The sequence below is a fragment of the Octodon degus genome, unplaced genomic scaffold (assembly GCF_000260255.1).
Source record: "Octodon degus isolate 3935 unplaced genomic scaffold, OctDeg1.0 scaffold00041, whole genome shotgun sequence".
Taxonomy (NCBI): domain Eukaryota; kingdom Metazoa; phylum Chordata; class Mammalia; order Rodentia; family Octodontidae; genus Octodon; species Octodon degus.
The window spans coordinates 4,020,907-4,034,517 of NW_004524617.1; the positions used below are offsets into that span (position 1 = coordinate 4,020,907).

A 13,611-nucleotide genomic window follows, 5' to 3' on the forward strand; every position below is an offset into this window, starting at 1 on the left:
TATTTATTTATTTATCTATTTTTGTATTTTTAAGGAACAGTCTATAGGGTGTTCAGGGTCTCACTACTAGATCGGACTCATAGTCATCTGCCTGTTTATAGCCTCCCAAGAGCTGGGATTACAGGCGTGCACCACCATGCACAGTCTCAATTACCATCTCGGTGTGCCCCGGGGGCGGGGACAGCACGGCAGGCTTGGGAATCAAACCCCTGGCTCCTGCACCTGCTTGCAGGTGCTTTAATCTTCTGAACTATTTGGCTGGCCCAGTTTTTCTTTTCCTGATGTATACTTTTTTATTTTTATGTATTTAGTACAGGATATACAGGGTCTTACTACAGAGATTGGACTTCTTCCTGTTTTTCAGTCTCCCACTGGGATTACAGGCACATGGCACCATGCCATCTAAATCGCTGTCTCAGAGCACCCTGGGAGTGGCAGGCTAGGGATTGAACCTCAGGTCCCTGTGTCTGCTTAAGCAGGCGCTTTAATCCACTGAGCTATTTGGCTGGTCCAATAGCTTTTTATTTGTTTTTAAGGTTTTTATTTTTTTTAAAGTTTTTTTTTTGTGCAGGATCTCACTACGGACCTCTGACTTGTAGTAATCCTCCTGATTTCTGCCTCTCCAGTGCTGGGATTATAGGCGTGTCCCACCAACCCAGACTCCTTGACAGGCTCAATGTGCCTGGGGGCAGGGCCAGCATGGCATGGGTGCCAGGGATTGAACCTTGTCCCCTGCGCTTACCTAAGCAAGTACTTAGCTGAGCTATATCACTGGCCTGATGTATACATTTTTGAGCAGAATATATATATATATATATATATATATATATATGCTTATTTATGTACATATACACATCTGCATATACTTATGCATATATAGCTTATCTAAGATAAACAAAAATTCAAGTGATAAAATATCTTTGAATAATTGAAATAATCTATTGGGTTCAGTTTCAGTGTCTCAAATAAAATTAAGATTAAAGATATGTTAACATTCGTTGGAAATATGCAATTTATAAATACCTTTGAAGAGATCCAGTGATATCTTCTTGAAATTTCAGATATTCTTCAAAGACTACAGTATGCACTTAAAGACCATAAAATGTAAAGCAGAAAATCACTTTTCCTGATGTATCTAAGCAGCTGGTGAGAGACAAAAAACAAATCAGAAAGCGAATAGACTTACAGAGAAAGCACAAGCAGAAACAACATTCTCTTGCAATATTTCACAGCAAAGATAAACTTACTAAGAAAAATACCAGCCATTTATCAATATAAGCCCAGACAATTTTTCTTTATTTTTCCATTTCACCTTGCAGGATGTTGCAATGTGCAATGCTGCTTTTATTCTAGTGGCGCATTAAAGAATACTATGAAGATTAAATGTGTTAGCCTATATTCAGTTTTTATTTCTAAGTTTTATGCAAGTCAGCATTAACCTTTGCACAAGCTTAGATCTTTCAAAAGCCTCCTCAGCAGGTTTTCTGCTGCCCTCTGCTGCTAATTTTTAGAAACACCAGATTCTGAGTAATGCTCATGTAATCCTTTTCATAAATCCATGTGTTATTAAAGTTTGAGGGTGTTAAGGCCGGTAAGATAGCTCAGTGACATAAGCGCCTACCTGGCAAGTGCAAGGTTCTGAGTTCGATCCCTGGACCCCCCCCCCCAAAAAAAAAGAGTTTGAGGGTGCTTTAGAGACAATTTAATCTCACACTGTTAGTTTATGTATGGGAAATGGAGTCTCAGAATTTAAACAATGCGAACATTGGCCTTTTTTGATATGGGCATTGCATTCTGGACCTTGAAACTGAGCTAGATCATTAGCCTTTAAAAACTTATTTTTAAAATTGAGTGTGGTGGCAGTTGCTTGTTATCCCAGTACTTGGTAGACTGGTGCAGGGGAATCACTATGAGTTTAAGACCAGCCTGAGCTGCATAATGAGTTCAAGGCCAGCTTGCACTACAAAGTGAGATGCTGTCTCAGAAAACAAAAATAAATTACGTTTTTAATTTTGAGACAGGATCTTGCTAAATTGCTACATGGCCTGGGCTGGGCTTGAACTTGCCAACCTCATGCCTCAGTATAGTGGAGTGCTGAGAATATATGAGTGCACTACTACACCTGACACATTGTCTGCAGCTCTCTCAGTCTTTAAACAACTATGAAGCACTGTTCCTGCAATTCTTGCTGCTGCATTTCCTCCTTGTACTATTTGAGGTGAGCTCTTCACAGAATTACTGCAAGTGCAGGGGAGATAGCTCATAGAATAAGCACTTGTCTGGCAAGCACAGTGTCCAGAGTTCAATCCCCGCTACTGAAAAAAAAAAAAAAAAAGAAAGAAAGAAAGAAAAAGGAGTTACTGCAAACATCCAAAAGCTGCTGAAATCCCCAGTATAAATTCCTACTTCTTACATTCAGAAGATTGTTTCACTGTTGACTTTAAGTAACGATGTTCATGAGAACCCCACTCAAAACTTTAATAGACAACTGGACTCTCGAACTCAGCGGTCGATCTCATGCTAGGCTCAAGAGGAAGTAAACTAAATTGCTCACCTCCTCCTGCTCAGCTCCTCCTCCCGATGGCCATATTTCTGTCAGCTCTGCTTCTACTTCTCCACATATTCAGACTCAGAGTTATTTTTGGTTCCTCTCCATTCATTTCCATGTCTGAGTATCTTGGTCTCTAATATTGATTCCTTCTCTTTCTTTTCTGATACCTTCCTTTTTTTTTGTTGAACCGAGGATTGAACTCAGGCCCTGTGATTGCCAGGAAAGTCCTTATTCTACTGAGCCATCTCCCTGGCCCCTGTTACCTTCCTCTTGGCTCCTGTGCCAGCAATTTGCTAACTCGCTTTGTAAACAAAACAAAACAAAATAAAATAAAACAAAACAAAACTTTGTACTGGGGACTGAACCCCGAGCCTTGCACAAGTTAGGCAAGCACTTTACCACTGAGCGACATCCTAGACCTTTTCAATTGTTATTTTGAGGCAGGGTCTCCCTAAGTCACCCAGGCTGGCCTTGAATGTGAGATCCTCATATCTCAGCCTCCCAAGTAGCTGAGGTTGCAGTCATGCACCACCATATCTACTTTAACTTGCATGCCTAAGTCCAGTCTCCCTCTGTTGAAATTCATCTTGCTCTTTACTGTCAGATTACATCATGCCACACATCAGCTTCTTGTCTAGCTTCCAGAGTTTTCTACATGGTGGATATCCTTTATCTGGAATGCTTGAGATCAGAAGTGGTTGAGATTTTGAGTGTTGGAGTTGGGATCCAAGTCTAAACACAAACTTTATTTTTTATGCATATTATGTACATGTAGTCTAAAGATAATTTTATACAATATTTTGGTACTTCTGAATCATCTCATGAGATGAGCAGAATTTGCTCCTTGTGGTGATGTTTTGGCCCTCAAAAAGTTTCAGATTTTGGAACACTTTGGATTTCAAATTTTTGAATTGGAATGCTCAACTTATGTTGCTTGTAGGGTAAATTGAATATCTTCGGGCTTACATGCCTCAGTTTACTTCCCTGACTTTAATCTCTCAGTCCCTAAACACTAAGATGCATTTTCCTCTTTCCTATTACTGGACTCCCAATTTACCAGTCTTCCTTGGGTCCCATACATCAAAATGGTAGAGTTCTTATCCAGTCAGAATTGAGGCACCAACACACATCTCTGCAGATGACAAGGAGGAAAGCCCATCGCTTGACACAAGATCATAGCCTTTCTTCCTTGGTTGTTGTTCAGGTCTTCAGAAGTTTGCATAAATGTTCTTCACACAGAATGAAAGAAAAGTCCATTAGGTCCTGTTGATGAACATACAAAACCAAGGATAAGTGGGGGAGAGCTGGGGTGTACCTGAATGAGTACAGGATTCATAAGGGAGGATTCTACAAATTGTGACACTTCAGGGAAGGTTCTGAGGTGAGTGTGAGTCTGAAAACTAACACCTGCATCCCACCCAGACTGGTGTCCACACTGCCCCTCATGAGCCTGACAATCTAGTGCTATTTTCTCCTGTCTCCCTTCTTCCCTCTGTCTGCGAAGCATTTTACCCTTGATCACAGCCTACTGTGTCCTTCCTGTTCCCAGAGCCAAATTAAGGCTCACTTTTCATAGTCTTCCTTCTTTCTTGCCTTAGAATGTCTTTAACCACAAGTCAGCTGAACACAAAGTACTGCCCTCTTTTCTTTGTCCCTTAGTTGCTCTCAAATATTTTCTTTACTTTTAAATTTTAATTACAAAATTGAGTTAGGGCTGGGGAGATAGCTCAGTAGAATAAGCACCTGCCAGGCAAGCACAGGGTCCTGAGTTCAATGCCCGGTACCACACACACACACACACACACACACACACACACACACACACACAAAGAAAGGTACACATGTACATAATAGAGTCACAGAATTCTAACAGATTTGTTATGAAAAATGGCAGTCCATGAACCCCTTCTCCAGAAGCAGCTACCAATGACCCCTTTACCCCTTTAGCTACTTAGTACTATATTTACTGCCATTTCTTTCAATATTATGTTTGTGTTGCAATTTTTTTTATCTGGAACATTATTCATTGATTTGTCAAGATAAAAGGGGAGGATTCAGTTCTCTTTCCTCCATTGTTTGTACTGAGTATATAAACCTCATCACATTTCTCTAACTATAGGGAGTGTCCCTCTACTTAGTCCTCACATGGAGGGAAATGCCTAGGGTAATTTTTATTAGTCTTACATTGAAATACATAATAAAATCATATTTATTTATTTATTTGCTTTTGGGTACAACTTCTTTTTTATTATTTTTTATTCATTTTAATGAGAAAAAAGATAAAATAGCAGCGAAACAGTTTCAAAACAAGTTAGTAGAAAAAAACAAGTTAGTAGGACAGTTAAAATAATTAATACATTGCATATTGTTGTCTTCACAGTAGTTATTCAGAGGAAAAGATGCAGACATGATATCTTGTCTAAACAATATTCGTACAAATCTTTCTTCTCAATGAACTAAGAGAAAGTAGCTGAAAAAGAAACATAAAATCATATTTATTTCCAGACTTTATGATCACACTGTGCTTGTATATTTGGTTAGACCAAGCTTCAGTACTTTGGATTATATATTTGTTTCTGTATAACTTTTAGTCCTAAAATTCTAGGTTGAAATAAATTTACATGTGGCACTTTTATCTCGTTGCTTCTCTTGCTGTTGGTGAGGAGTCTGAAGATCTCTTTTTCTGTGCTCAACTATTTTTCCTTCTGGAAACTTCAGGATCTTCCCTGGTCCGAATGCTCTATTGTTTCACAATAACGAGAGGAGCTTTAGGTCCGTTTTTACTCAGTATTTTGGGAACTCATGTCCTTCAGTTCTGAGAAACATTCTTGAGTTCTTTATTTGAATTCCTTCCGTATTTCCTCTGTTCTCACTTTCTGAACCTTCTACTATTCAGATAATGAATCTTCTACACTGGATCTCTATACAGTAATTATATTTTATTTCTTATTTTCTTTCTTGTATTTTTGTTCTACTTTCAAAATAAAATATTGTGTCCATTGTGTTTTCCAATTATTCAATTTTAAAATGATCATTTTTGATTTCCAAGGGCTTGAGAACAATTTTTAAAATAGATTTTCATTTTCAATTCAAGATTGTAATACTTTTAACTCTTTGAGGATACTGGCGTCAGCCCCCCCCTGAAGCTTTTTCTTCTAAGTGGCTGTTTTTATCTCTTTCCCAAATGATCTTCCCTCTGATATTTCAAAATTCTAATCATATTCCGGAGTGGGAATCCACAAATGTCACTGGGCTTTACTGGCTGTGATCTTAGATGAAGGGTGATTGCCCAGTTGTGTTGCGGAACTCTGATGTTAATTCCTCTTTTTCTCCAACTACAATGTCACATTCTCTAGAACAATTTTCCTGCTAGACTGCCTAGAAAATGCAGGCCCTTCTTGCCAACGTTCTACAAGCTGAGGAAGTGGACTATTCATGGTGCTCAGCACCAATACATATATTTTTATTCAATCTCTTATCAGGTTAGAAATTTTCTCCTCTAAGGTCTCTCTCTCTCTCTCTCTCTCTCTCTCTCTCTCTCTCTCTCTCTCTCTCTCTCTCTCTCTCTCTCTCTCTCTCTCTCTCTCTCTCTCCCCACTCCCCCATGAGTCAGAGTCTTACCATGTAGTTCAGGCTGGCCTTGAACTCACTATGTAGGCCAGTCTGGCTTGCACTCATGGTCATCCTTCTGCCTCAGCCTCTTGAGTGCTGGAATTACTGGTATGTACTACCAGACTCCTTAGTGTTAATCTTTAGAGACAAATCTCAAGTTTTCCTTCAGAGCTCCCTCATTGGCTTTGCCTCTAGTTTCCAGACTATTTATGTATATGTATGGAAATAGATGGGGGTGTCTCTGGCTTTATAGTCTGCTTATACCTCAGTCATTCATCTTGCCCCTGGTTAGCAGTCTATGGGGGCCATGTCTGCCGTCTTTCTGTCTTACCTCCAGGTATTCTCCAGGGCTCAGGCTCTCAATAACATGCTCAAGTGTTATCAGACATGATGATATGGCAGCTCTGAGCCCACTCAGCTGTGTCTCCTGCTGTTCCCTTGCCATAGCACGCTGGGCATGAGAATTGTGTGAGACTTCCTACTTCTTCAGATCTGACCTGGGAGGTGGACACGGTCGGAGTCAGGTACTCTTGACTGTTTATACAGGTACCTGACTAAACCTCCCTAAAGTTGTACTGTTTTCTGCCATGAAGAAACCCTTGACTCTATTTCTTTCTAATACTCCATGATTTCTCTATTGAGTAGGGACATATGTCATCCTTATGCTACTTTCTTTGATGTGGAAATTTATTTTATTTTATTTTTTTTTTTGCAGAACTGGGGATTGAACTCAGGCCCTTGCGCTTGCCAGGGAAGCGCTTATTCCACTGAGTCATCTCTCCAGCCCCAATGTGGAAATTTATAATGATTTGTAAATGTGTAAATGAAGGTCATTTTATATAGTTCCATCATTCTTTTTTTTTTTTTTTTTTTGGAACCGAGGATTGAACTCAGGTCTTTGTGCTTGCCAGGGAAGCACTTATTCCACTGAGCCATCTCCCCGGACCCAAATAGGCAGAAGGATTTTTTTTTCTCTGAATGCCTTCAGGGCAGGTTTGGCTGGCTTGAGTTGTGGGGATGGAACCTCAGCAACCTGAGCCTGACTGCTTTGTTGAAGCAGCCACTTAAAGAATTGAGCTAAGGGGCAGGCCCCCTATACAGTCCCATTATCATACCCTGGAAAACTTGCTCACATGTATTCGGGGGCATTTTTAAAAACTTTATTCTTTGTTAGTACATATTTGTCATACATATTGATCATATTCATCATAGGAAATTTGTACCTGTACAATATCTACAGCTATATCTATATCTATGTCTAGTCTTTTTGAGACTGGGTCTCACTATGTAAGCTCAGGCTGGCCTTGAGCTCACTTTGTAGCCCAGGCTGGTCTCTAACTCATAACAATCCTCCTGCCTCAGCCTTCTGAGTGCTGGGATTACAGGCGTGTACCACCATGCCTGCCCAGCACTGTGAATAATATATATCTTTATTTTCTTTTTTGTTATTTTATTTTTTAAAGAATACAAAATATATCTTCATTCTTCTTTTCTCCCATTCTCTTCCCTACCCTTCAACCCTTCCTCTATCCTTATTTACAAAATCTTGATTTGTACTTTTTTCTTCTATTCTCTTTTATTTCCTTTTCTTTTCCAGCCATTCTCCTTCGCCCCTCCCTAGTTCCTTTCCCACTTGAACATTCTCTTCCTACTTCCCAAAATCTATCATCCATTTTATTTTCATTTTTATTTTTCTTGTCTTTTTGAGACAAGATCTTACTCTGTAGTCCAGGCTGGCCTTGAGCTCACTTTGTAACCTAGGCTGGTCTCAAACTTGCAATGATCCTTCTGTTTCAGCCTCCCAAGTACTGGGATTACAGGTGTGAGCCCCCATGCCCAGCCTATCATTCATTTCAGTCCTTATTTATACTTTTGGTTTCTTACACAAGGAAAATAATGCAATATTTAATTATACGTGTCTGATTTATTTATAGATTATTTATATTTATTTATAGTTTCAAATGTATGGTCTCAAGGTACATCTATTTACCTCAAGTTTATTTTTCTTTATGGTAAAGTAGAACTCCATTATATATACAAATCACATTTACTTTCATCCTTTGATGGGCATCTGGGTTGTTTCCAAGTTTCGACTGTTACAAATCATGTTGTTATCATCATGGGTATGCATGTGTTGCTGTGGTATGATGCTTTTAACTCTCTTGGTAAGATATCAAGAAATGGAATAACTGGATCAAATGGAATCTCTACGTTTTGTTTTTTGAAGACTCTCCATACTGATATCCATGTTATTTTTTATTTGTTTTTTTTTTTAATATATTTAGTACAGGGTCTACAGGGTCTCACTACACAGATTGCACTCATAGTGATCCTCCTGTTTTCAGCCTCCCAAGCGCTGGGATTACAGATGTGTACCACTAAGCCCAGTCTTAGTTGCTTTCTCAGTGTGCCCCAGGGGTGGGGCCGGCATGGCATGCCGGGAATTGAACCCCGGTCCCTGCGCCTGCCTAAGCAGGCACTTTAATCTGTTGAGCTACCTGGCTGGTCCTCTGACTTTCATGTTAGTTGTACCAGTTATACTCCCACTAACAGTAGAAGAGCTAATTTTTTTTACCTATAGCCTCACCAGCATTTGTTATTGGTTTATTTCTTCATTTTCTTTTTCCCTTTTGTACCAAGAATTGAACTCAGGACCTTGCACTTGCCAGGCAGGCACTGTGCCACTGAGCTATATTGCCTTCTTTCTTTCTTTTTTCTTTTTGAGACAGAGTCTCACTATGCAGTTCAAGCTGACCTTGAGCTAGCTTTGTAGCCCAGGCTGGTCTCAAACTTGCAACAGTATCCTGCTGCCTCAGCTTCCTGAGTGCTGGAATTACAGGCATGCACCACCATGCCTGGGCCTATTGGTTTCTTTCTTGACGATAGCTATTAATACGTAACTATTGTGTCCTGAATTCTTCATAGTTTGGAATTCTCAAGTTTCAAAGCTTAAGATAAGGTATCTCAAAAGACATTTTCCCCAAGCCATCATCTCTGCTAAGTGTTTGCAAAGCTTCTTTGGAAGCCTGGTGGGGATTAGGATGGGGAAGTAAGCATTCGATTATTAGGCCTTTATACTGATCTCTTTACGTTTTTATGTTTGCAAGGCTTATCTTTTTTTTTGGTACCAGGGCTGGAACTAAGGACCTTGCGCTTGCCAGGCAGGTGCTTAAGCAACTGAGCTATCTCCCCAGCCCCTGTAAGGTTTATGTTTTTCACCTGATTATTGGGTTTATTGAAGGTGGAACTCTACTTATATTTTAACTTTAGGGAAGGACAATTTTTTTTGTTATTTTTTAAAAATGTCTTTAGTATAGGGGCCACAGTGTCTCACATTGTTTTTGTTTTTTTAAGACAAGGTCTTGCTATGCAGTTCAGACTGGCCTTGAACTGGCGGTTATCCAGTTGTCCTCTTGCTTCACCCACTCGAGTGTTGTGGTTCTAGGTGTGCACCACCACTCCAGGTTTGGAAAGGACAATGTTTTCTTTATCCTTGTAAATGTGTTTAGTATATAACACTGCAATTATTCACAGATCTTTAGCTTTGTATCTTCATAGCACATAACTGTGTTTCTAATATACAACATAGCAAACACTTAAATAATTGATTAATTTGCAGAATACACTTCTTAAAAAGAAATTAAACCTTTACAGCACTTTATCCTTATACGATTGCAAAAAAGCAACATGCACTCAAGAGGCTGGAGGACTGCAAGTTCCAGATGACAAAGAGACCCTATCACAAAACAAAACAAAATTAAACAAAAAGAGGAACATATATTATTGACTTGTAAAAGAATAACTACATGAACGTAAAAAAGGGGTTGAAATCTCTAAAAAAAAAAACCCATTCATGTATGGTTAAATATGGCCCTTTTTTTTTTTTCCTAACTTGACTTTTGCAATTTCAAGGCCAAGTTGGCAGGTCTGTTTTGGAAACTTAGCCCTCAAGGCCAAGGGGAACCCATTTTCCTCACCGTGGTCTGTTGCACCAGAGCCAGGAATGCCAGTGCCTTCCCATTTTAGAAAATGCAGCTGCTGGTTTCTAAACTATTCTAGACTCTCCAGCCTTCAGCGCCAACTGCTGAGGGTAAGGATGGGAGGCAGGGGAGGGAAAAGCCCGCTGTCGGGATAGCGCCTTACTGGCCAGGCTAGAGGTAAACCTATCAGTGGAGAGCACTTACACTTCCAGGATATACTCTGAGAAGTGAGAGGGGTAGAAAAATAATCTATCATGGTCTGAAAAGTTAGGGAAAACTTTGTAGTCCCGCCTGATGTGTCAAGTATGAGTTAATTTTATGCCATGTCATTGCTACTTCATTCAAATTACAAATACCTATTGAGTCTCTCCTAAATACAAATAATTATCTATCCCCCAAGAGATGAAATGCAAAGACATGTAAGACACAGGTCTTACTACCAGGAGAATGTGCCACAGATTTCTTCATTATTTTCTCATAGCCCACTAGCCATGTTGGTTTCCAACCTACAACTCCTCAATCACTCTCCATTTTCCATGGGACAGAGTAGAAATCACTTTGTCTGCTTACCAAGGCCCTTCATGATCCAGTTCTTGACTCTTTCCCCAGCCCTTTGCACATGTGCTCAGCTTTTTGGTGTATGTAAATAGACCATGACACCATATTCTCTTCTAACTTGGGCTGGGGGTTGAACTCCTACTTACCCTTTCACCATTTAATGGAAACATTACATTTCCTGTAATATATCCTGTGACTTTCCCCTTTTACCCCAGAGCCTTTCCTCTGTATTTCTTTATGCCTATCACTATTGCAGTTCTTAATGATATAAAATTAGAATTATTTCTTCCCAGTTTGTTTCTCCCATGTTGGGAAACATCCTGAAAAGTGGAACTGTATCCTTTCTTATTTATATTTCCTGGATATGCCATAATTAGTAATTAGTAAATATATTTATTAGTAACTAGTAAAATAAAATTAGTGTGATATTTCCTGGAATGCGGCATGATTAGTAATGATTTGGTGAGTGAACGAAGTGAATTTATTCATCACTTTTTCCTTTTTTTTGATATATCAACTGGTAAGATTTTAAAATTCTAATCTTCTTCTTCTCCAGAGTTACTCATCAATTCTTTTTTCAGAATGCTGTCTGAGGCATATCTCAGTGGACTTGCCTACTGGAATGATATCCACTGCAGTTGTACAGCTTACAATGAGCAGGTGACTGAAGAAAAGGAAGACGAGAGTTCTGTCGCTGCTCTTTCCTATTCCTCGGTGGATGAAACACAGGTCAGAAGTCTCTATGTGAGCTGCAAATCCTCTGGCAAGTTTCTCTCTCCAGTGCATTCCAGAGAGAGCCAACGGAGCATAAGTCAGCGAGTCACAGTGCTGCAGACAAACCCCAATCCTGCGTTTGAAATGCCAAACTTAGCCGCAGTTGAAATATACAGGGACCCTAGCAGAGAAACCTATTTAGTGCCACCTTCCTGCAAAAGTATTTGCAAGAATTATAATGACTTACAGATTGCAGGAGGCCAGGTGATGGCCATTAGCTCAGTGACAACTGATTTTCCCTCTGAGAGCAGTTTTGAATATGGTCCTTTGCTGAAGTCATCTGAGATCCCTTTGTCCATGGAGGAATCCCTTTCCACTCAGCTCAGCGACTTCCCCCAAAAGCCTATTCAGCGGCACTCATCCTACTGGAGAATAACCAGTATCAAAGAGAAAAGCAGCCTGCAAATGCAGAACCCTCTTTCAAATGCAGTGCTGAACGAATACCTGGAGCAGAAGGTGGTGGAGTTATATAAGCAGTACATTATGGACAACATGTTTCATGACAGTTCTCCTACCCAGATCCTGGCATCTGAACTCATCATGACTAATGTGGACCAAATTAGTCTTCACGTGTCCAGAGAGAGGAACCTGGAGACTTCAAAAGCCAGGGATATAGTCATCAACCGCCTGCTACAGTTAGTGTCCTCTGAGATCAGCACGCCTAGTCTCCATATTTCTCAGTATAGCAGTGTGAATCAGTAGAGACGATGCATGGCTCTGTACTTCCATTCCTCTCAGTTACTCAAATCCTAAGCAATGCTTTATTCACTTATCCTGAGAGTGTGCAGGGGGTTGTGAAAGGGAGTCGCGAGCTAGAGAAGCAAATGGTGCTGGGAAGTCAGATATAAATGAAAGAGAAATCTCAATATTCCCCATGATGAAGGAATATGGGAAGAGGAGCCAAAAGGGATGATTTCAAGGAGAATTCTGTACAGCAGTAAAGTACAAACAAAAATAGTCACAAAAGAAAAAGGAAAATAAAAATTGGGAAAAAACACAAATGAAATGAAATAATAAGTGCCAAAATAAACACTGTGGCAAATTTAAAAGGCCAAGTATTTCTGGACAGAATTATATGTATATATAGAATTATAACATATATATATATATATATATATATATATATATATATATATACAAAATAAATTCATCTGAACTGTTTCTTGTTGAGGGAAATGGACTTCAGAAGGTGTATATACTTAAGAGCACAGATAAGTTCAAACACGTTTTAAAGCATACGTATATGTATCGTTTCTCTATTCTGTGTCAGTAGCTCATTCAGATATACTTTACAAATATTAGAGCTGCAACAACTTGCAATTACGTTTTTATTTTTGAACGATCACTTAGCTATTGCTATAGTCACGCAATAGCCACTCAGCTTCCCCGATTCTGCCCTCTAGTGGAGATAAAGTTTTCTAAATGAAAAGGCACCACAGAGTGAAATTTAGTTCTATTTTGCTGTGCATGATTTTCTTAGCGGTATCAAGTTTTAAAGGTAATTATGAATATTATACTTTTTACCCATTTTCTTCTTCTTTTTCTTTATGATTTCTTGCCCTGGAACCAGTAAAAGCTCTTTCATATTCTCACAAGGAAGTTACAAATCCTTGGGTATCATGTACCAACTTCTGTACCATGTATCAGATTCATGAAGCTTCTAATTCTTTCCTTTAGCTTGGGACTTGGTGAACTATGGCTCATGGGCCAAGTCTACTGTGCTGCATGCTTTGAATGCTGGTGGGTTAAGGATGCATTTTCTATTTTTATATGTTTTAAAAAATTGGACAAATACCTAATTTATCAACCACAATAAAAATACATGAAATATGAAAGTAAAGAAAGATAAGACACAGATTAAATGAGACCTTGTTTTGACACCATTTCAAACAAATTAAAAATATTTATAAAAAAATAGAGAAAATATGACCCCTAGGTATTTGTTATAAAAGATTTATTTGTGATGGCAATAGAGTAGCTACATATCAGGGATTGAACTCAGAACCTTGTGCTTGCCAGGCAGGCACTTAAGCCACTGAGCTATCTCTCCAGTAACTACATTTTTAAAAATACTGCTCTGTTTTTCAGATCGTTCTGAAATATACAGATGTGAAATACAGTGTCTGGGTTTTTTTA

The 13,611-nt window shown here is 39.2% G+C and overlaps 1 protein-coding gene across 1 annotated transcript in view; it reads left to right on the forward strand.

Moving 5' to 3' along the window:
• CUNHXorf21 (chromosome unknown CXorf21 homolog) overlaps positions 1-12,177 on the forward strand; it is a 22,131-nt gene extending 9,954 nt beyond the window's left edge. The window contains exon 2 of the mRNA XM_004631406.2: positions 11,283-12,177. Within this exon, the coding sequence (XP_004631463.1) occupies positions 11,284-12,177 (894 nt within the window). The 5' untranslated portion in view covers position 11,283. The remainder of the gene's footprint in view (positions 1-11,282) is intronic.
• Positions 12,178-13,611: the final 1,434 nt, after the last annotated feature.